This window comes from Tenrec ecaudatus, chromosome 5, assembly GCF_050624435.1.
Source record: "Tenrec ecaudatus isolate mTenEca1 chromosome 5, mTenEca1.hap1, whole genome shotgun sequence".
NCBI lineage: Eukaryota > Metazoa > Chordata > Mammalia > Afrosoricida > Tenrecidae > Tenrec > Tenrec ecaudatus.
This window is the reverse complement of record NC_134534.1, coordinates 29327783-29351952: the sequence shown is the minus strand read 5'-3', so window position 1 is coordinate 29351952 and position 24170 is coordinate 29327783. Positions and strand designations below refer to the sequence as shown.

The window sequence follows — 24170 nt, the reverse complement described above, 5'->3', positions numbered from 1 at the left end:
TTTTCTACTTCTGAAGCACACTTACGATCACAATGCACTGAAATTAAAACTTATATGCCCATAAAACTAAACTTACTTAGACATACCCGTATCGTATGTCTATAAAATTCTGTGCTGAACTGCTGCCACCTGCTGGCTCCTCACAAGGTCTGAAGGCTAGGTAATAATATGGGCGTGAGCTCAACCGTCTCAATTACTCAAAATGTTTGTGCACCAGGTACAATAAAAGCACCTCCTATATTCTCTTAAGAAAGGGTTTACAGTGTGTCCTCAAGGTAAGGAACATGTGACTTACCAACAACTCCTATTTGTCTTTCAAGTTATGCAAAATTGTCCTCACTTTGAAATGCAACAAATTTTTTAACACAATCACCAGTCTTTAAATAATTGACAATTCTTGGCATAAACCAAAAACCACACTGAACTCACTGCCATTGGGTGGATTCTGAGTCACAACCCTATGGACGGGGGAGAACTGCCTCAGATTTCTGAGACTAACTCTTTGTCAGAGCAGAAAGCCTCACCATTCTCCCTTGGTGGTGGGTGCAACTGCTGACCTTGTGGAGACCAGCTCAATGCACACCCTCTAAGACACACAGGCTCTTTCTGGCAGTAAAGCAATGTTTCTCAAAGTGGGCAAAACTGACTCCTGAGTGTGGGCTGGGATGGAGGCAAGTGAGAGGTTACTGGAAGGATCTAGGTCACTAGTAGAAAGCTACACTTTCTCCTGGATTACAGGCTGCAGTACAAATGCTTTTCATTGTCAGGAGGGTACTGAGTAAAGTTGTCTGAAAAGGGGGCAGTAGGCCAAATAAGTCTGGGAACCTATGCACTAAAACAAGACTACATAGGAACCAAGTGCTAAATAAATAATAGTATGAAGTACAAAAAGAGTATAGCATTAAGAACTATTAGAACTGGGCAAGTTGTAATGGGGCAACTGGACAACTTATTTGTAAATTAAAACAAATAAAATTCTTACTGCAGTTTCAAGAGATATCTAATCAAATTTCTTCTAAAAGAAACAGCAAAATATTATTGAAACGACTATCAAACTTCACTGAAAAATGTTTCCATAGGCAAAAATTATTCCTATTTTACTAAAAAAATAAAGGACAAAGAATATTTTATTGCTATATAATGGTGAAAACTTTTTTATTAAAGACTGCAAAAAATGCCACCATTTAAGAATTATTTTCAGCTAATTTTCCTTGGATGTGATATTAATGATTTTTTTATAGTGTCCACTTTCTGCTTGCTCACTTTTCTTTGGCATGGGCACAGATATGCAGCTGTCTCCCGGTCGGTTGGCCAGGTGGCTGTCTTCCAAATTTCCTGGAATGGAAGAGTGAGCGTTTCCTGCACCAGCTGCCTCCAGCTGCTGAACCACCTCCCACAGCATTGTCAATTCCCGGAGACTGGTTTTCACCACTGCCTCCAGGACAGGTGCGGCTTCTTCCTTCACTACCATCTCTCTGGGTCATATCTTCCTACAGAACTGGTTGGTTGCCAACTAATTCTGGTTTCATACATTGACTGTGTATTCCTTCCATCTTTTTTTCAGGCTTTCTGGGTTGTTTTTGTCTACAGAATTCATAAGAGTCTTTCATTGGGCCATTTTTTTCCTCAAGAGGTATATTGTCAGGTCTTTCTTTCTAGTCTGTCTTAGTTTAGAAGCCCACAGAAACCTGTCAACCATGGTTGATTCTATTGGTATTTGAAATACCAAATGCATAGCTTCCAGGATCACACCAAAACACAAGGCACCATGGTCCAACAAACATACAGACAAACAGTAAAAATGATTTAAATCCTTAAATTAAAAATATAGATCTTATAATAGGATTAAAAACAAGACCAAAATACATGTTTTTTTTACAAGAGACACACTTTATATCCATAAGGACACTGATAAGGTTGAAAGAAAAAAGGATATAAAAAGAGAAACACTAGCACCAATCTGTTAAAAAGCCATTATGATTATTATCAAGAAAAGTACATTAAAGATAAAATGCATTCCCAAGATAAAGCGGAACATTTCAGAAGGCTAAGAGGATCAACCATGGCAGACAAAACAATCCCGAATGTCTGTTTCTAATTAACATAGATTTTAAAATACATGAAGCTAAGTTAATTCAAAGGAAAAACAGAAAACTATATTATCAGAGTTAGAGTTAAGACCCACATAGGAAAAGTAGGCATGAAGCTCTATCACTCGTGACATAAAACACATTAAGATGCTGCCCATCAATAGAGAAAAATAAGAATAGAATAAAAGGAAAGATATTAAATTACACAAAAATTGTGCCTTACATAAACTGATTATGATACAGTTTCAGTATTCTAATTGTGTACCTTAACTCTCTGGATCTGAGTCAAATGGAAAGTTTACAGAGCAAATTTGCTATAAAATTCTATAACTTGCATATTTTTTCCTTACCAGCATCACTGTTAAATTCATAATTCTTCCAAGGTTATCAATGTAGTAGACACTGTCTTGATACCATGAATCACAGTGTAGGTAATTATACATTCCAAAAGCATGCATGTGCTCCAGTGTATATTGATCATCTCGAAGTTTTACTTCTGCCACAGCTGAAAGATAAAAAAGAAACAAAACAAAACAAGACATCAAGAGCTGTGCCGCAGGTTGTTTGTGCAGAATGCCTACCAGGCTAATGAAATCACAGAAAGCCAACACACAAAGCCTTCAGTGCATTTCACCGTGTCACTCACGCAACAATAAGCTCTGCGTACCTAGCAGGCACTGTGCAGAGGCTACACAGTGAAGAAAAAAGATATGGTGCCACCTTGATAAAACATCAGGGGAAGTAGGGCTTTTTATATAGGGCCTAGCCTTCTTTCTGCTACCGTACATACTCGTGTATAAGCCCAGTTTTCCCCTCATTTTTAATGCAGTTTGGGGGTTAATTTAGGTTAAATTAGGTGCCTCAGCTGATATTTGGTTCGGCTTATCCTTGAGTGTATACAGTAGTTACCTCTTCCTTATTATTACAGAGAAATATGAGATATTTTCTGATAATGGATTTCCTGATAAAAATGAAGTCCACATTACAAAGCATTTTATAGTTCTTAACAATCTTTTACTTCTTTTGTTTGAAACATTCTCACACATTAAGAAACAGAGGCTATGGTTTATTATCCCATCACAGCTAGAGAACTAAAAGGTAAATCCAAATGGTGACTTTTCCAATGCTACATTACACCTTTCTTAGGGGTAAGGAACAAAACAGTGGGGCAGAAAAAGGCCTTCTACTTACAAAATCTGTCAGATATGATCCTTGCCTCCTGGGTTTCCTTGCTCATCATTACAGCTCAGGGCAACCCAGATGTAGAATTGATTTCCATCCCAACAGAAAATATATAAGTGAACCATGGAAGGCCAATACCTTGCCTTAATATAAAGCTCACCTTATCACTTTCTTTTTGTTGAAGGATGATTATCTGTTCCTACCTCCTCTACCTGCCTCCCTAAGTCCTAGCTGACTTACATTCATCTGTTCATTCGTGAATTCAGCAATTGTAATAGGCATCAATACATAATAGTGAGCAGCAAACACAGAAACGACTCTCTCAGTGCTTATGATTCAATGAGGAGATAGACAGAAATAAATACATAATATTGTGAAAAATCTAGTAAATAAAAGCTAAGGGTAATATGAGAGTACAGAACTTGTGGAGTTATCTAGTTAAAAAAAAATAAAGGAAACCCCAAAGTTTGAGCCAAGATAAAAAGGATGAAGGACATTGACTTAATGAACATACCTACCTACACACAAATCCTCCATCTATTCCAGGCTGGAGGGGGCGGGAGGGGGAAGCAAGTAAAGTAGGAGGAAAAACTTGTGTTCAAGGACTAAATAAGACTCAAAACCAAACCCACTGCTAGCAAGTTGATTCTGACTCAGAGACCTTACAAGACAGGACAGCACTGCCCCACACCATTTCCCAAACTGTAAGTCCTTGTGCAGGCAGACTTTTCCCATCACTAGTGGTTGGTGATCAGTGCTTTAACCACTGCAACAAGAGACTCTTTAAAGAAAACTAAAACCAACCAAACAAACAACAAAACCCAAACCCACTCCATCTTTTTCCTGCAGGGCAGCTGGTGGGTTTGAACCAACTGCCTTGTGGCTAGCAGTCCAAGGCTTAGCCAGCAGTGCCGCCTGGGCTCCTGGAAGACCAGTCTGCCTGAAATGGCACAAGAAGCATTGTACAAAGAAAGGCTCTAAAAAAGGAGGCAAGTGAATGGGGCAGGAATTGGATCATGAAAAGCCTTCTTTTCACTTAACTTTGAGGATAAACTCAAAGCATTGAAGCCCCATTTGTGAGTTTTAAACCAGATAATAAAATTCACATTCGGTTTATAAACGCATTCTATGACTGTAGCATTCAAACAGACTGAAGCAGAGCAGGAACTACCCAGTGAGATCCATTGGGAAGCTGCAGTCTTAGCAGGATGACTGAATTACGGAGACAAGTCAAAGGTAACATCATGATCATTTTATGGCACATTTCACAGGAATTGAGGAAAATGTCATATATATATATATACCCCAGAAATTATTTTATAATAAACACTTGAAACACATCTCGCTTTTCAGGAGAAAGATCACGATCAACTCTTGGTTTCCTAGCACCACTGTGTGGATGAAATCACACATTACAGGAAAGACAAAGCAGCCATAATTGCACAAAGACCCCAAACCATTTTCTTCCTATGTGCCATACTCGTGGGCAACCCTGAGCCAGCCAGGTTTCTCTTATTATAATACTTCCACCTGTGAAGCAATGAGTCAGGAAAGCTATAGTTAGGGACCATGGTATCATAAGGCCCTCGACAAGATGGCCTGACACTGTGGCTGCAGCAATGGGCTCGGGCACAGGAACAATAGTGAGGATGGGCAGGGTAGGGCTGTATTTCGCTGTGATACATAGTGTCACTGTGGGTTGCAGCTGACTCGGTGGCACTTAACAGGATGTTGCAGTCACTTAAGATAGTGTATATGACCAAGAGGAATTACTGAAACCCAAATGAAGATTGAGCATGATAGTGGGACAAGAGGAAAGTCAAAGTAAATAGAGGAAAGGGCTAGGAAGCAAAGGGAATTTATAGAGGTCTAAATACAGGCATGTATATATGTAAATATATTTATATATGAGGATGGGGAAATACATCTATGCACATATATTTATAGGTTTAATATTAAGGTAGCAGAAGGACATTGGGCCTCCACTCAAGTACTTCCTCAATGCAAGAATACTTTGTTCTATTAAACTGGCATTCTATGATGCTCACCTCAACACAATCACTGAAGACAAAGCAGGTGAATAAGCAAATGTGGTGAAGAAAGCTGATGGTGCCCGGCTATCAAAAGAGATAGTGTCTGGGGTCTTAAAGGCTTGAAGGTAAACAAGCGGCCATCTAGCTCAGAAGCAACAAAGTCCACATGGAAGCACATCAGCTTGCATGATCACAGGGTGCCGAAGGGATCAGTTATCAGGCATCAAAGAACAAAATAATGTATCATTGTGGATCAGGAGGGGAGTGTGGAGACCCAAAGCCCATTTGAAGGCCACTGGACATCCCCCCCTTACAGAAGGGTCTTGGGGAAGATGAGAGCCAGTCAGGGTGCGATGGAGCAACAATGAAACATAAAACTTTCCTCTAGTTCCTAAATGCTTCCCCCTCCTTCCCCTGCCCCCCAACTATCATGTTCCCAATGCTACCTTACAAATTTGGCTAGACCAGAGGATGTACCTGGTACAGACAGGAACTGGAAACGCAGGGAATCCAGGGCGGATGATGCCTTCAGGACCGGTGGTGAGAGTGGCGATACTGGGAAGGTGGAGGGAGGGTGGGTTGAAAGGGGGAACTGATTACAAGTATCTACATGTGACCTCCTCCCTGGGGGATGGACAACAGAAAAGTGGGTGAAGGGAGACGTCGGACAGGGAAAGATATAACAAAATAATAATTTATAAATTATCTAGGGCTCATGAGGGAAGCGGGAGTGGGGAGGGAGGGGAAATATGAGCGGATGCCAGGGGCTTAGGTGGAGGGAGAGCAAATGTTTTGCGAATGATGAGGGCAATGAATGTACAAATGTGCTTTACACAATAGACGTATGTATGGATTGTGATAAAGAGTTGTATGAGCCCCTAATAAAATTATTATTTTTTTTAAATAGCATGTATATGCTACTCGGACACAGAAATGTACCTGTGGTGTTTTGCAAGCTTATTGTTTTGTATTAGCTCTAAAGGTGAACAGAGAAGGTGCCCCTCTGGTCCCGAATAAGAGAAAAGGGTTACAGTTGCTTTGCTGCGTCACTCAGCTCAAGTATCAAACAGGGAGCAGGGCAACAAAGAGAAGCAAGCTGTGTCCAGAGTGTGTCTGGACGTTAGCCCGCAGGCAGAGGTCCCTGCAGAGGGGTGCAAACCTTGGCTGGGACCGTGCATTGTCGTAGAGGTACCTCAACTAGTAGGGCTGAGATTCTATCCTGTAATGCCATCTCACATTGAAAATGGGAGGGTTCTGCTGAAAGACTCCTCTTAGACTTTCAAACAGAACTTGGGGCCCGACTAGAGGGGAATCTGTCTAATTGTTCCAATCCCTTACTCTCTATATATATCCTCAAAAACCTAGTTTTTCTCATTCCCAAAGTCTTCTGAAAGTCTGCTGTGCACCAGATACTGTACTTGGCATTGGATCACAAACACATGACCCCACACTACAGGTGCTAAAGTCACTGCTTGTCCTTTCAAATTCTACTGTGACGGTTCATGTGAGCAAAGTCCTGGAGTAAAGAGACAAGGGAGGTAAAGAAACTTGAAAACACAGGTCATTGTTGGACCATTTATCTTCTACTTCTATTGTCTTATTTTCACCTCGTTACCTTATCGCTGGCCTATGGTTAGCAGCCCAACCAGTAACCCAACACGCGGTCAGTGCTCCCTGAGAAGCATGGGTGTACACATGGGTACACAGGCAGAAGTATCTATAAGTACATGCACATATAAGGACATGCACGAACTCATATACATTCAAAGGAAAGTTACAGAATAGTTCTTCCAACAGCTGCCAGCACCTCACAGCTAAGCATTCCAGGAAGCAAGCACAGGTTGGCTGTGCAAAGCAGTGACTTACTGTCTATTAAACTGTAAGGCACATGCCTGTAAAGCAATATTCTTATTAGGATACAATATACTTACATCCTACAATGCATAAAATGTTCAAATGTACCCTGCAAAGAAGTTTCCCACATACACGGCTGTGAGAACTCCTGGAATGAAAGTGCCTGACAGAAACAAGTAGTCAGTAGTTTCACCAGCCAATCTCATTGGTAATAAAAAAAAGTCTGGTTTCATTTGTTTTGTTTTTTTTTTAGAGAGGGGGCGAAACTTTTTTTCTTTTCGAATTCTATAAATTAGTTTGTCATGTCTTATGGTCCTTTTTTAAGTTTGTAAGAGCACTTTAAGTACTGACTTACACTTTCTCACATATTGCTGCAAATATTTCTCTAGCTTGTCCCTTGCCGTGTAAATTTCTTTGCTACCAATGTTTATTTGTGTAAATATCGCGTTCCTTTGTGACTTCAGGTTTGATGCTATACATTAAAAAGAACCTTTTCCACCTCATTATGAAATCCATGTTGTTATTGTTAGGTTTTGAGTTGGATGCGACTCAGCAACTTTGTGGAAAACAGAACTCCACTCTGACAGACCCTTTGCCACACTCACAATTACTGTTCTGTAAGTCCACTGTTGCAGCCACTGTGTCCATCCACCTTGAATAAGTCTTCCTCTTTTTCCAGTACGTTGCCCTTTTTCTGGGACTGAGCTCTCCTAATAACATGTCTAAAATATTTGGGGCGAAATATCACCACACTCACTTCTGAAAAGGAGCATCCTGGCTGTGATTCTAGAAAGATCGATTTGTTCTTCAGGACACGAGTGGTACTTGTGATGTTCTTCACCAGCACCGTAATTCAAACGCAATTCACAACCCAAGTACCAGAGACCCTCCAAGGTGGCGGTGCTCAGCCTGTGGGTCACGACCCATTTAGGGGTCAAATGACCCTTTCTACAGGGGTTGCCTGATTCGTAACAGTAGCAAAATGACAGTGATGAAATAACAATGAAAATAATGTTATGGTTGGTGTGTGTGTGGGGGGTGGGGGATGGGGCTCACCACAACATGAGAAACTGTATTAAAGTGTTGAGGCATTAGGAAGGTGGGAACCACTGTTCTACGAACATGTGTTCCACTAATTGTATCAAAATGTATTATTAGCCACCCCCCAACAACAACAAAGAAATCCCATTTCACTCAAAGTGCCTTCTATTACTGAAAGCATATGGTTTTTTTTTTTTGGGGGGGGGGCGGGCGTGGTACCTCAAAGCAGAAATTTGTTCTTGAAAGGGTTAAAGGCACAGCCCAGGGAACCCAGTATTGTGTTCAGGTCCAATTTCCAATGAGACAGACTAGAAAGAACCTTTGGGAAAGAACAGGATTCCAATCAAAAGAACGCTAAGGTGTCAGGTAACCACCTCAGACCAGCTTAAGAGACAAGCAGCCCTTTGAGTTCTTGGATTTATTTCCTGAGCATGACGCCACCGGCAGATGACATGACGTTCTAAACCAGTGTAATGATGGAGGGAGATGGATATACTCCAGCCCGGGAGCATTCTGGCTTTTGAAGGGAAGAGCACCTACGTGCCTGTCTTAGTGCTCTCCTAATGCTCTCGCAATGGCTCTACTTTTACACTTGGTAGGTGGAACGGTTTTAATAACCGGGACCAAAAAAATGGTGTTTTATGAATAAAAGAAAAAAACCTCCCAACTAATAAATTCTACGGGTATCTTCAGTGGCTGAATGAGTCAGTTGGCCACAACGGAGCACCAGTTTCCACGGAAATAATAGAACCCAGGGCAGCTAAAATACAGGTACTATTTTGCCCTGGAAATTATGTTTTCCTCCTAAAAACATTTATACCTTCATGGATCATATTTTTGGACGTGACAAAATTCGTTGATATAATGACCTAAAAATATCTATTCTGGTGGTGGTTGCCAGGTGGTGATGAGTTGGCTCCGATGCCTGGCAATCCCTCGGACGACAGCATGAACCCTCCCGCAGTCCTCCACCATTCCTATGCTTGAGCCCCTCCCCCGGGCCGATCTGCCTCATCACTGGCCTTCCCTTTTCCTTTGTTTGCTGCCCCTCGACTTGTCCAAGCATCGTGTCCTTTTCCAGGGACACATCTTGCCCGATAACATATCCGCAGTGTGAGACAAAGTCTGATCACCCTCATTTCTAAGGAGCACTCTGGCTGCAATTCTCCCAGGACAGATCTGTTTCTTCTTTTGGCTGGCCAAAATACTTTCACTATTTCTAGTACTGAAAGTCAAATTCTTGAATATTCATCTGTGTTATCCAATGAAATCCTTTTAGGACAAAACAAAAAAATGGTAATTTGTATTTTCTAAACAGGTATTTCTTAAGTCATGTTGAAGATGCCAAAAATTCACTCATCATGTACAAACACTATATCCCTTTAGCATGAGATCAAAGATCAGTCTCACCTGCAAGTGGCAGTCTCATTGTGAATGACAGATCACACAATTCTGACAGAATGGAAGTCTGTGGCAATCTTGTACCATGTAAGTTCGTCAATGCTATTTTTACAGTAACATATACTCACTTCGTATTTCTGAGTTACATTTTGGTAATTGTCACAATATTTCAAACTTTTTCATCAGGCAATTTGTATACTTTAAAGTCTGCAGTATAAAACCTAGTCTAAACCCAACTATTACATACATTGGAAACCAAAAACTGCATGTGACTGGTTTTATTGCAATCATCTGGAACCACATGTAAATTATCTCCAAGGTCTGCATGTAGTACGATTCTTTAAATGTCAACTTTTTTTCCTCTTGACACAAAATACACCCAACATACATCAAGCTACACTGAAAACTGCAAAGCAAAATGCTTCCAAACCACATGCTTGTTTGCAGAATCAGCAAGTATGCTGTATCTGTTCCTTTTCTGACCATTAATTACACAGTATCTTCTTTTCCTGCAGGACTGTCCAAAACTTCTACCGTGCCTTTCCTACCTTCTGAATTAGGAAATATCATATTCTTGAGGCCACTTTCCAAGGGATACTGACATGTTCATCCTCAAACTCTCGCTGCTTTCCAGTCAGATGAATTCATCTCAAACTCAAGGCCACATCCATTTGTATATTTTTTCCATGGGTCTCCTCAACATTTCAGTATTAAACTAACCAGGTGGTGTAGTTGCCATTTCTACCCTGAACTTTCCGTCATCTGAGGGAAAAAGACCTGTACCTGCTCCAATAAGAGACTCTGATCGATCCAAACAGAAGACTGGATTTCTGGAATATCCCACATTCCTCCAAGCAACAGCTGGGCTCAGGCTGGGATGGCGTTCACGGAGTACCTCCAAACTTCTCACCTTTCCCCCAGCACACAGGGCCTTCAGAGCTTGTCAGCAGTCATCAGAGATGCAGGAACAATGGAACCAGCCACTACCAAATGAGAAGTTTCCCCCTCTTTGCCCTGCACTTCAGCAGAGCCTTTTCCTACCGTGTACTTTCCAAACGTCTTTGAAAAGCAAAGAACCTTCCAGTTTTCTCACCATTCATTCCCTCTAAAATGCATTTCAAGTTTTAGCTCCAACATTCTATGAAAACAAATTTACTTTTCCACTTAAAAATAAACATTAAGCAACTTTTGCTCTTAGCCAAATGGAGTAAGCGGGACCAGACTTATCCTTTCATCTGAAATCAGAAAAATAAACCAGATAAAATTATGTAAGTTAACGGTTTATGACACTAAACATGACTAAATAAAATATAATGGGCGGGGGGTTCGGGGGAGGGAACCAATGTGAGTACTACCAGGGGTCCAACTTACAGCTCTGAGCCAGTTATGATGCCACAGCCGGGGATGGGGAGTGGTAACCAGAGTTAGGAACAATGTAAAAAATGTAAAAAAAAGACTGAACTCAAACTTGCAGGTATGACTGAGTAACATCTCATTCTGTTACACACACAGAGGAGCCAGCTTGCGTGAGGGCCTTGGTTGTCATTTGAACTCTGGCCTTGAAGACGTGTTCTCAACATTTTAAAGCAAGAGAAGCAGCCTTGGGGCTCCAAGTTCTTTCAGACTGGCCAGATCTTCTTCATCACACCTCTGGACCTCAGGATGTGATAGGCCACTCATGGGCTGCTTAATTAAAGTGATCCACTTGGGTCACACCGTCAGGAGGGCGTCCGCAGTAATGACCACACTGGAGGTGTTGGAAGGAAAGCCCGGTACTCGGCTTCCAAGGTCCCAGCTAGGAGAGCCTGCGGGCATCATTCTACTGACACCCAGGGGCCCCAGCCATCGGCAATCTGCTCAAATACCAAGCACCTTTAGGAATGTTTTAAAAAGAATTAACCTATTACTCATCACCCTCAAGTAATTCTTTACCAAAGTCACTCACGTGAAATGTTGCAAAACCCTGCCCTTCAAACCGGTCCTCTGGCTCGCAGTCCCCTCACCTTCCAAACCTGACCTCCAGAGCCAGAAGATGTAGCTGTTCATTACCCTACTATGCTGACATCTTTGAGTGGCACCCTGTCACCTCCAGCTGTACATCCCCAACACTGGAATGAAGCCAACACTGGTGGAATGAGGGTGGAAGGGGGCAACTTAAGGTATGTTCATAAAGTTAACATATTAAATATAGTGATCTATTTTGAAGAAACTCTGGTGGTGCTGTGGGTTAAGCATCAGGATGCTGAGAGGCAGGCAGTTCAAATCCACTAGCTGCTCTGTGAGGAAAAAAAAACATGAGGCATTGGCTTCTGTAGATTTAGGCTCTGTTCTACAGAGTCAGCATCATCACGTAAGTTTCTGATTTTAATAGAACTTATAAACAAATACCTATTTGATACTCTACCCTAATGTCTCCTAAAAGCCTCGATCAATATTTCTCACACTGATCCACTGGCATGTACCAAGTCTTCAGGGTCCTGAAAGAGCCCAGGTAAGCATCAGACTGCTGGCCACAAATCTGGGAGGATCAAACCCCTAATGGGAGAAAGATGAGGCTATTGCTCCTGTAAAGATTTATAGCCTTGGAAATCTAATCCAGGCTGGCTATGCATTGGAATCGGATGCATGGCAGTTGGTTTGGTTTGGGTGTAGACCCTTATCATGAAACCAAAAGTACCTTGTTCTCTACACTTTAAAACTGTTCTAGAGACGTGCCCTACGACGGAGCCAAAGCCGACCAGGGCTTGGGTAAGTGGAAACGTTCCGAAATGGAATGGACTTGGTCTTTAAGTCCGGGGTTTCCGGCAGAGGAGGTCAGAGCTCGGGTCCTCTAAGGGACGTGTGGTCCCTCACCGTAAACTTTTACAGAGGATGCAGCAGGAAGATGCACTGCCCTGAGTTCGCCCCGCATCAAGGACGGGGCCGGGCCCACCGGGCAGCCCAAGTCCACGGCGCCAGCAAGTGCTGGGCGGCGGAACGGGAGTCACACAGCGCGGCTCGGGCCCAGAGTTCCGGAACACACGGGCCTCGGGAAGGCGGCTGTCTGCGGGTCCCGGGAGGGATGCCAGCACCCTGGATCCACCCCCGCCAGACGGGTCCTCCTAAAGGCCAAGGCCGCACTGACTGCCCAGCTCGGCCTTCGGGGAAAGCAGAAAAATGCAGGCAGGTGGCAACCGAAAGGTAAGGGGTGCAAAGCAAAGGGAGTGCCCGCCGCTTCCCACCTGCGTCAAGCTCCAGTTGATAACAGGGCAACGGCTCGAGGGAGAGCTTGTAACCCTCGAAACGGGGGTCCAACAGAGGTCTCTTCACCCGCAGGGAGCAGTTTGCCGCCACTTCCATCGCCTAATAAGTTCGTAGCGTTAAGAATTAATAAAGCTGTTGTTGAAAGGTCCGCGCTACCCTCCTCTCGACAAGGCTGGGACGCGGCGTGGTTCCCATCCCAGAACACACCGCGGTGCAGCGTGGCTTCTGGGAATTGTAGTGCCCGGGAGCAAGTTGGCCGCGTTGCGAGTCGGGCTGTGTAGTTTTTCAGGGCCTTAACTCGCGCGCCACGGAACCGTCCGGACTCATTTACCCAGAGGGCTGAGCGACCAGAAGGCGGCCCGCGCGGGTTAAACTCTCCCCTTATTGGCAGGCAGGCGAGGCCCCGCCCCGGAAATGCGTGTGCTAGCTCTCTGTGCGCTTAGGTGCCTGAGCTACTGAGGGTCTAAGTCTGGGCAGCCGAAGAGTGTGGTAGGTAACGGCCGTCAGCGCAAGGGTCATTTCGTCGCTGGGAAGGGACGGCCCTCGCCCGCGGTGATGGTGGTGAGCTATGCCCGTGGTCCTCAGGGCCGGGACCCGGGCCCAGCCCAGGCTCCTTTCGATGTGCTGTCTCTCGTTAGCTTCCCCGACCCGCGCTCGCGGGCCTGTAGGGCTCTCCACAGGGCGAGCTCGCGGAGTTGGCCTGCAGCCAGTGCTCGCTTTGTTTTCTGGCTCCGCCCCTCCCGCCGGCTCCGCCCTGTTCTAGTTCCCCCCGAAGGTCTGCGCGGGGAGGGGTTGGAGGATTCCCCTAGCGCCCTCCTTTTACCTGTGAGAAAACTGAGGCCTTTTAAGAATTTCGTGACTTGCCCAAGGTCACCACCCGTCGTTTAGGGGCTCAGACAAAAAGCAAGTGCAACATTCTAGCTGCGGCTTTGAGGAGACCTTCGTGTTTTATGGACGTTAGCTTCCCACAACAGTAAACGTGCCTTAGTCCTTCCTGAACCCTCATTTCTCCGTCCTCAAAAAAAAAAAAAAATCCAACTCGGAGAAACTCCTCGTCGCCAGCCTGAGTTTGCACGTAGGCGAAATGGGGAAACAAAAGTCGCTTCGAGTTCATAGGAGATTGGGGAGTGGGGGGGGGGAGAGACGTAACGCTTATGCCGAGTTTTATTTTTACCAAAACTTTTAAACATCTTGAAGTTTTAAAAACCTGACCATTCTACATCATGTTGGTTTGGGTTACCTGTGCTTTGGGGTTGTGGTTTTTGTTTTTAATAGCAAGTTGAGCTTTTTCGAAGTTATGAATTGGATTGACTTTTTGCCTGCCCCTAGCCCACCAACAAGCCTCCAGAAAGAACTGATTTATTTTTCGGTCACCTGCAACTGATTTAGCACTTAAATCTAAATCTGGACACACCCTAGTGAAGGGTAAAACGCCTCATTCAAATCATGCCTGACAATTTCAGTTCTTAAGCACAGTGATTAATCTTTCGCTGATTTCTCAGCTGTATGGTTTCTCCCAAGTTCTGTTGCAGTTAATGTGCACAAGTGGTTAGCTGTACATTATGATGTGCAGGTAAAATGCTTTCGGAGTTCTGGAGTGGTCAGAGTGCCAGAATTCAAATCCTGCCTTCACCATTTTCTAACTCTGTGCCTCAGTTTCCTCATGTGTAAAATATAAATTGTCGTTAATGCTTACATAATAGAGTTATTCTGGGAATTAAATACTTTGGTTTTGCTTTTGTGAATGCAAAGTGCTTATCCCGGTATTAGGGTCTATGAGCTTAATAAATGTAAATATTATTACCATCATCCAAAGGCTCCCTCATAGAGTACATGAGAACAAACCTGAAAAATGAGCTCATCATGTGACTTTTTAGGATGTGAGAAATGACATGAAGAGCCACGATACTATCTAAGGTCAAGTGTGCAGAGCCACGAGACTGTTAGCACAGTTCATTGAAACTTAGAGTCCCCTCAGTTGTAAGGCAGAATGTGAAATTGTTAGGATGCTGCCTGGAGGATTTAGAAGAAAATGATATGTGTTTTATATCTGAAAATAAATGTTGATGTTCAGGTTAGCAAGATGAACAAAGATGCGCAGATGAGAGCAGCAATTAACCAAAAGTTGATAGAAACTGGAGAAAGAGAGCGGTAAGTAATAGATCATGTTAATTATATTTTTAAAACTTTAAATTATAAGAATCTAAATATCCAGGAATAAACTGATGTCCAAGGAAAAAACAGTCACCAAACTCACTGCCGTCGAGTTGATCACCAACATATAGAGACCCTGTTGGACAGGGTGGAACTGCCCTGGTGTCCTCCCACACTGTACCTTCTGACCGCAGTAGAGAACCTTCTCTCTCCTGCTGAACAGCTGAGGGCTGACGGTTTTGAACTGCCAGCCTTATGGTTTGCAGCCCAGTATGTAACCACTATGCCAACAGGGCTCCTCCCATTCCTAACATGCATTAAATAAGAATTTAGGTCTGTTCAATATTGAAAGACTTGTGGGAGAGAGAATTCTGAAAAAGATAACCCAGAAATTACCGTATATACTTGTGTATAAGCCAAGTTTTTCAGCACATTTTTATGCAGTTTTTGTGGTAAAATTGGGTGTGTCGGCTGATATTCCGGTCTGCTTATACTAGAATATATACGTAGTCTCCCACCGAACCAAAAAACCAAACTCACTGTGATTGAATCAGTTCCAACTCATAGTGACCCTATAGACCAGGGGGGTAGAACCGCCACTGGGGTTTTCCAGGACCCCATGAGAGTAGAAAGCCCAGTCTTTCTCCTATAGAGCTGCTCGTGGTTTCGAACTGCTGACCTTACAGCTAGCAGCCCAACCACTACACCACCAGGATTATTACTCTCCCACAAAGAATGTATATCTAATGGAGAAAAGTACACATTCAAGTAGCCACAATTAAAGACAAAATGTTACCTAAGTTTTAACAAACCAGAAAGAACCAGTTTGAATTACCTATCTCTGCTAGCCTCCAAGCAGCCAGCATTTGTAAATCTTGTTCTCTGAAACAATCTTTTTTTTTCTCCTCTTTAGGCACCATCAGCTCATCTTCCACATCTTAATTTAAATAATCGCCTCTTTTAGAACTCATTTCCTAATTTGTCCTGCTTCAGCATATTCAATTGTAGCCACCTACTTTACCAGTTTGTATTCTCTAATAAAATATATTCTTGAGATTAGAAACACCTTTGTGTATCTAATGCTATGCCTGGCACATAGTCACGTTAATATTGGAAAAGGAAATAGGCTTGCCGGTACAAAGGAGAGACTAGGATTTCAGGCAAGGTTTCCTGGAAGCAGAGTGATAAAGTGTACAGTAGAAATATGCTTATGGCATAGAAGGGAGCCCCCAACTCAACCAGGAGTTGAAAGGTGATGAGGCCTGGTCTCGGTATAGTAAAAGGTAGTTGCACTGGTGCAGCAGAATTCCACATCCTCTGAGCTAGTAAAGATCAGACATTGTCGGCAGGCTGAACAGAGGGGTTGAATAACAGCATGATAATATTCTGGGTAATTGTAATTAATGTGAGGGCTGGAGGATTGAATGTGAAGCCTCGTTTGTACCATTGAGAGGAGTGTAGGTTTTGTAGTTGTCAGAATTCCTTAATTGGAAGTGACAAAACCGACTTGAATGAAATGCTTCAAGCTCATGGAACTCTAAAGTCCAGGGCTTGAAAATGCTACAGACTCCACTGGATCCACGCACTCAGAAGCTGCGGCCAAGAATATGTTTCTTTTCCCCTTAGCTCTGCTCTCCTCTGTTGTTGACTTTATTCTCAAGCAAGTTCTACCCACAAAATGGCAGAGATGGCCAGCAGCAATTCAAAATTTACATCCTTCCATCCCAGACAACCTTCTTGCCAGTAGTTTCAACAAAGATTTAGCCTGGCTGCCATTCTACTTAGGTAACAGGCCAACTTGGGTCACCTTTCTATTCTTAGAACCCTACCAGGATTTCATAGAAAATGGCCAGGTCCCCTTCCCCTCAAAGACACATCAAGGAAATGAGTGGTGGGATTTTCAAAAGCATCTGTTCTCCTCTTTACCCTTGAGAGATGAGAGTCTTTAAAAGATACCATGTAAGGGAATAACTAGGTCATATTTACACCTTAGGAATCTTACTCTGTCGTGAATAGACTTGAGATGAGCTATGTGACAGAAAAAAATCAAAAGATTATCAAAGGTATATTGAACAAAAATAAAATGGAGACCAAAAAAATAAATAAAAGAATTGGCTGCCCACGGTGTGAGTGAAAAGGAAGAAGGCCCCTAGAACAATGCGTTGGGTCACTGGACTTTGGTGTGTCCGACTAATGGAGATTGTTCGCTGTTTCTGGGCACGGGGGGTCGGGGGTGGTTTTACCATTCATTGTAGCTCACAGTTGACATTTCTACCGTATGTGGTACTGGAGCTACAAGAGTGAACAAGAGGAACTCTGATTTAGTAGCACTTGTGGTCTAATGGGATGGAACAGACAATACCTGAATATGCAGTGTGTCAGATGGTGAAGAGTGATGGAGGAATACGGAAGCAGAAAGCAAACCAAAAGGAAAAAATCCTCTGCCATCACATTGATTCCAATTCATAGTCACCGCAAAGGACAGGGTAGAACTGCCCCTGAAGGGGGCTTTCTAGGCTGTAAATCTTTATGGAAGTAGACTGCCACGGATACGAAACCACAGGGCAGGGCTTCCAGATTAAGGTCCTGCAGCGGGCATGTGCCTGGCGTTTTTGAGGAACTTGCGGAAGCCAATGGACTGGAGGGGCAGAGCGGTGTGAAAGTTAGACATACAGCTAGTGGAGAAGCAGACTGTGTAGTGTCTTTGAGGCTATAGTAAAGACGTGCTATGCAGAGAAAACTAGCAAATCACCTGGCATTTTTAACCAATGGAAAGAAGATTGCTTGTACAAGGGAAGAAATAGGAAGACAAGATAAGCTGTAGGACTAGCCCAGACGAGGTGATGCCACGAACTGGGGTAGTGATGGCAAATGTAGTGAGAAATATTTGGGTTCTAGGTAATTTTTAAAGAGCCTATGGGATTGCTCTTGGTTTGGGGGTGTGTTATTAACAGGAGAGTAGGCTGCTGCCAAGGTTTCTACCCTTAGGACCTAGAAACCAGAAGTTTCCATTTTAAGACTGAAAGAATTAAAAGTTACATTTTGTCCTTCTGAGATTGAAAGACCCAAGTTAAATACCATGATGGAAATGTCACATATTAGATACATATCTAGGAATACCAAAAGGGAAGCAGCTTTGGGGGAAAAGAAATTTGATTTTAGACATTGTGTGCTTAAGCAAAGAAATTGTATGACTTAAACGATTGAAGAGTTCTAAAGGTGGTTAAGATAAGAAAGTACCAGAAAGCCCTTGATTGTATCAGTGGTTCCATCGGTTGAATAATCCAGTATTTGCCACTAAGGAAAAGAGAAAACATTGTCAGTTAAATTATTATAAACATGCTGACTATTGAATTGTTAAGATGTGGGGAGGAGACATTCTTAGAATCAATGAACTACCATAATCCATGTGATTTAGAAGGACTTGATGGGCTAGGAAAAGGAAGGGGAGTCTGAGAACTAGATGGGTAAGGATTTGCGGTAAATGTGTTTGTACCTTTGAAGATTGCAAAGATCAACCTTGCAAGCTCAGCCCATGATAGCCTACCGATGATAGCCGCTGGGAACCTGTGCAAAGGACCTGCGAGTGTGTTTCTGTTTTTGAAGGAAAGTAGAAAAAGAGTCAGAAGACTAGAAGTAGAGCTTGAGCATCAACTGTAGCCATTCAGTTCATTTACTGAGATGGCATGAGACCCCACGTTTAACGATCTGCACAGGCCACGGAACTAACTAGTTCACGGTAGAACCAAGGGAAAATGTGGTGACTGGAAGACGGGATTTTTAGTGGAGCAGTTGAGAACTTTGCTTCAAACACCCCTATCTGACAGGTACATTATTGTAGTCTAATTTGAAAACACTTCTTTTTTCAACAGCCTCAAAGAATTGCTGAGAGCTAAATTAATTGAATGTGGCTGGAAGGATCAATTGAAAGCACACTGTAAAGGTAATCACTTTAGAAGTTGAACTAATTCCATTGCTCTAAACTGAGTTGGCTTGGGGTGTACGAGGGGAAAAAATAGTCATAGTATTTTAAGGTCTTATGGGTGTTCAAGCAAAAATTACACAAATTGAAAATGGAATTTTATAGTAATGGTTTCTTTTCCTTTGTGCTGTCCATGTGTGAATTCTTAATTATTAGCTTGTTATTTCCTTATGTGTGTTTCTTAAATGAGGCAAGTGTGCTTCCTTTGTTTCAAACTATTGTTCAGTATTCTTATTCAAAGTGAAACATTAGTGTTTTAAGTAGCTGACAGATTTTCATAGCAATTCTATCCTTCTTATCCTCAACAGTGTTACTTGAAAATAAACAAGCTCTACAGAATCTTAAATTGTGATATATGGGGATTACACTTGATAGATTATTTATATCACCAAAATGCATCTCCTTACTTTTGGGCTCAACTTTTGGCATAATAGAATTCCAGCTATATTTAGTGAATGAATGTCCTTTGTATTTATAGTGTTTTTTACAAAATGCCAGTAAAGATGGCTTATCATAGTGACCCTACGAGGTTAGCGTGTTAAATGTGGGAAAGCACAGGCTTTAGAGTCATGCAGACCTTAACTTGTGAAGAACCAGGACTGGAGAGCAACTCAGAAGAGTTATTTAATCTTTAAGCTTCAGTTTCCTCACTTTTTTCTCTGAAGTGTATAACATACCTAATCCGTTAGATTGTTCTGCAAATGAAATTATGTAAAGCACCTAGCTCAGACAATAAAAACAAACTTACGGCCATTGATTTGATTGAGAAGTGTTTCAGAGACTAAAATGGTTACAGGAACAGATAGTTTAGTCTTTCTCCATAGAACAGCTGGTGAGTTTGAACCTCTGACCTTTGGGTTAGCAATCCAGGGCTTATCTGACAGTGCCTTCAGAACTCCTAATGCGCATCCAGGAAATGTTAATTTCTTTACTTTCCTAGTCTTTTGACCTAACCTAGAGTAAAGAACAAACAAACATGTTTGCATTTTAATTTTGGCTATTAAGTTACACTTAAATAATACTTACTGCCTCTTAATACCTGTAAGACCTAGTACGGTTATGGTGAAATAAGATCTGCTCCATTAGAATTGGTTCCAAGTGCTAAAATTGAACATTAAAGTTCATATTTTAAGTGTTTTAATTCTTCATTAAATTATATATAATTTAGCTAAGAAATGAATAGTCTCTTTTAATCTGGAGATTATGAAATATACTATAAATTTTGAACAAAATAGTCTTCATTAGCAAAGAATCTGTGTTTTTTTGTTTGTTTTGAGGACCACAGTATCCTATAAAAACATCATCTTAACCCTTCCTCTGTGAAAATCTTTCTTACAGATAATGATTTTAAATGATATGATTTGTTTTTTGCTTTTGCATAAGAGGTAATTAAAGAAAAAGGACTAGAACACGTTACTGTTGATGACTTGGTGGCTGAAATCACTCCAAAAGGCCGAGGTACGGAATGGAAACTGTTAAAGGAAACATGGGCTAAAGACATGTTTTGTTTTCTTCTTCCTTGTTCAAGTTTTATTGCTTTTCATAAGGAGAAGCATCCTTTCCATAGTTATTTGGGTACTTGCAATTTATTGAGGTGGGAAGAGTTAGAACAGCCTGCCTGCTTCTCTCGCCCATTTTTGCATAACAAATGAGTAACAGGTATAACATGTTTTTTTAATATCAAATAATTTACAAATATAAGTTGACATGACTGTATAATTTTTGAAAATGGGATTTTTATAGCAGGAAATGTTATTTGAAGCTAGGATGTATTAACTTCATCAAGATAGGGCCTGACTTCAAACCACATGAATATTTCAAAGCTCCACATTTTACTCCTTTTCTGTTTCTTTTCTCTATTGAAAATGAACCAAGCTCTGTCTTCTTGAATATCTCATTAAGAATTTGGTAGCCATTAAATTGAGCGACTTGAGATTTTTCTCTTGCCGAAATGATCCAACCAATTTCAATTTCAAGTAAATTTGAGTAGTATTAACATAGACTACTTGTAATTAACTGCTACCAGCAAGGAAAATGCTCCAGGCTCCCGTGGGTCTTCCTTAACCATCTCTTTTAGCTTGGTGGCAGTGGAGGTTATGACAGATGAAAATCGGGGCTTTAAATTATGGCTCAGGAAGAGGGGCAAAAACACTTAGCATTTCCTCTTCCCCTTATGAATAATTTAAAATAATTCTCTCATTTCATTTTCTAGTTTTTTTAATGTTTATCCTTAGCCTGGTAACATTATTTAGGAACTGAATATTCAGGTTGAAAATTTTACTCTGTTTCTCCATTAACACACTTATATCTTAGACATTTAATTCTCATAACTCCCCTGCTGGAGAATGACTGTCTTGGTCAGTCTAGTGCTGTTATAACAGAAGTACCACACGGTTAGTTTAATTTCCCCTCCTCACAGGTTAGAAGTCTTAATTCAGAGTGCTGGCTCTAGGGGAAGGCTTTCTTTCTCTCTGAAAGTGGGAGTGCTGGTCTTTGTCTCTCTCCAGCTTCTGCCTAAGAAGAGACTGGTGATCTTCAGGTGGCGAGGTATCTCTCTTCCCCCATCTCTGCTGCTGCTTTCCTTGCCTGACCTGCTTTGTATAGCTCAAGAAGAGAATGACTTAAGCCACATTCTACACTGGTAGTGCCCATTAGCATAACTACAAAAACCCATTTCCAAGTGGATGATAACCATTATATATAAATAAGGGTTAGCATTTACAACACATTTGGGATGTGGGACACAACTCAGTCCATTACATGGGCGTATAAAGGAAACAGGTAAAAATAAATATGTATCTTTGTGTTCTTAGTCTTTATTGTCAAGAGTAGACATACGTATTTTTTTAATTAACATAGAGTAAAATTGACCTTTTTTTTTTTTTTTTTTTTAGTGGACAGTTCTATGAATTTTAACACCTGTCTAGATTCATGTAGTTACCACTACAATCAAGGTACAGAAGAGTTCCATTTCTCAAAAGCAAAACAAAAAACAAAACAAAATAAGAACTTCCTCTAAGATATCCCTTTGTAGTCACACCCTACCCCCTAACTCCAAGCAACTGGTCTGTTTTCCATCACCTTAGTTTTGATTAAGAGTAAAAATAATTTTAATATGTGTTACTGACCATATTTCCTGAGGGCTTAAATCACTGATGATGAAGACATTATTTCTAGGCAGGCATAAACTAAACATAAGTTGTACATCCTCCTTGATTTGTGTACTTGCGCTGTTTTTTATAGAAATGTGGAAACGTTTGAAATGTGCCGTTTCTCCAGGATATATATGCAAATGCATTAGAATTTTAGTTCATTCCCTCATTGCTTCATTTTTTTAGTACTAGAAAAGGAGAAACAATAGTGAAGATCTGTTGATTGACATTCAGTATTAAAATTTCAAAATACAGGGATTTTCTTAAGGATTTTTTTGTTTTGGGAGTTTTTTTGGTTTTTAATTTTTTGTTTACTATTCTGAATAGAAAATACTATGGATGGTTTATGGCTCAAATTTCAAAAAGTAATACTTAACAAATACAAGTACTATTGCAGCTTGTTGTCCATCTTTGCCAATCACAGAGAATGCGCATGTGTTATTTCAATAAAATACTGCCAAATGAGCTTCCATTTACACTCCCACGGGCCAATATGAGAGTGCCTGTTTCCCCGCACCAACAGTGTGTTACCAGAGCCTTTGGATTTCAGCCAAGTGATTGGTAAAACATGCTGTGCCCGTATAGATTTGATTTTTATTTCTCTTCTGAGTTGAGCATCTCTTATTTTAAAAGAACCATTTTTTAATCATCTTCTCTGTGAATAGTCTATCTCCGTTGCTCAGTTTTCTACTTGCCTGCTGGTCTTTTTTCTGTCAATTTGAAGAAATTGCGTAGTAGAGAGAGCCGCTCTTTTCTGTAAGAGCCTTTCCCCAATTTTTGCTTTTGCCTTTGTCGTGGTTTTTACCAAGGTTAAGCTATGTTTGAATCAAATTTAGTGGTCTGTTACAACCTCTGAATTTGAAAAAGGCCTACTTTGCTATTCATTTAATTTTCTGTACTTTCTTATCGAAGTACAAAGAGTTTAACTATTCCATTGTTGATTAAAATCATGTTGCATATCTCCTACCCCTGATATATTTGTTTGTATTTTATTGAAGCATGAGAGTCATTTATAAATTTTTTTCCTTAGTAATTCTGAATAAGACAGCAAATCGCAAATTGACATATATTCACTAGACTTGTCTTCTTACTCTTCTGTTTTTATTTTCTTGATTTCAGCCCTGGTACCTGACAGTGTAAAGAAGGAGCTCCTACAGAGAATAAGAACATTCCTTGCTCAGCATGCCAGCCTCTAAGATTGGATTAGATCATGTTGTTCTGTGGTTCTCTCTGAAAGTGAAACTTGCCATACATTAGAAATCCGTTTCCCAAAATAAAATCCTTTTTTGTATGACGTTATACAATTTTCAGTAATGATGTATACATTGTATTGATTTTTTTTCCCTAAATGTGTTATTTTAATAAATATCTCACGAATGAGTTCGAAGTTGCTTGGGTTTGGGAATGAAAAGGATTTTTTTCTATTACTAATTTACCACATTGGGACGAAAAGTCAATTAATAGAGCTGAGGTCATATTTTGTGTGCAGTATGGAAGTCTGTTAACAACTGAGGAGAACACAAATAAGCTGCCTTTCCTGATAAGCTAAATATAGCTTAGTCCTTGAATTCTCATAATGTTTTATAAAATTTTAATGCCCCATCATGTACTACAGTCATTTGCCTCATTTCTTATTTTGCTATAAATTTGGAGGGTTAGAAATGGGTCTTATCCCTTTGTGCCTTCCATTACGCCCCAGAGAATTTACTAACCAGTGCAAACAGGAGCGCTTGCTCATTGGCTCCACACCAGCCTCCCATGTATTCGATTCTGAAATGAACTTGGAAAGCAGATTAGTTGAATCCCACATACTATGGCAAAAAAAGAATTAAGTAGGAAATAATCTCTGTCTATTACCATTACTCTGACGTTGATATGACCTGCTAGAAAATGCGAGTGACCATCCTGACTGAAGTCCCTTCTGTGCCTTGAGTACCGTGTACACTAGCGTATAAGCCAACCTGAGTATCAGCCAAGGCACCTAATTTGACCACACAAAATGCTGAAAAACTTGGCTTACGCACCAGTATATACGATA

The 24170-nt window shown here is 41.3% G+C and overlaps 2 protein-coding genes across 6 annotated transcripts in view; one reads left to right on the top strand and one right to left on the bottom strand.

The window, feature by feature from the left end:
* NUDCD1 (NudC domain containing 1) overlaps positions 1–13039 on the bottom strand; it is a 67879-nt gene extending 54840 nt beyond the window's left edge. Inside the window, exons 1-2 of the mRNA XM_075549356.1 lie at positions 12823–13039; positions 2441–2595 (exon numbers count right to left, since the gene is read on the bottom strand). Of these exons, the coding sequence (XP_075405471.1) occupies positions 2441–2595; positions 12823–12940 (273 nt within the window). The 5' untranslated portion in view covers positions 12941–13039. The remainder of the gene's footprint in view (positions 1–2440; positions 2596–12822) is intronic.
* Positions 12448–23512, top strand: ENY2 (ENY2 transcription and export complex 2 subunit). 5 transcript variants are annotated; one of them, XM_075549358.1, is made up of 6 exons: positions 13227–13333; positions 14919–14995; positions 18871–18941; positions 20364–20438; positions 21875–21934; positions 23252–23512. In XM_075549358.1, the coding sequence occupies exons 2-6, from the start codon at positions 14928–14930 to the stop codon at positions 23326–23328; spliced, it is 351 nt and encodes a 116-aa protein (XP_075405473.1). In that variant the 5' UTR covers positions 13227–13333; positions 14919–14927; the 3' UTR covers positions 23329–23512. The 5 variants fall into 5 exon arrangements, 3 of the variants coding, with proteins under 3 accessions (XP_075405473.1, XP_075405472.1, XP_075405474.1); XM_075549357.1 differs by having other exon boundaries at positions 13255–13405; XM_075549359.1 differs by lacking the exon at positions 21875–21934 and having other exon boundaries at positions 13255–13405.
* The last annotated feature ends 658 nt before the right edge of the window (positions 23513–24170 follow it).

What these genes read in the sequence shown, in the direction of transcription:
- ENY2 (XM_075549357.1), top strand. An exon ending in GAAACTGGAGAAAGAGAGCG is followed by an intron (nt 14,996 to 18,870) that starts GTAAGTAATAGA and finishes TTTTTTCAACAG; the next exon opens with CCTCAAAGAATTGCTGAGAG. An exon ending in TAGTTACCACTACAATCAAG is followed by an intron (nt 21,935 to 23,251) that starts GTACAGAAGAGT and finishes TCTTGATTTCAG; the next exon opens with CCCTGGTACCTGACAGTGTA.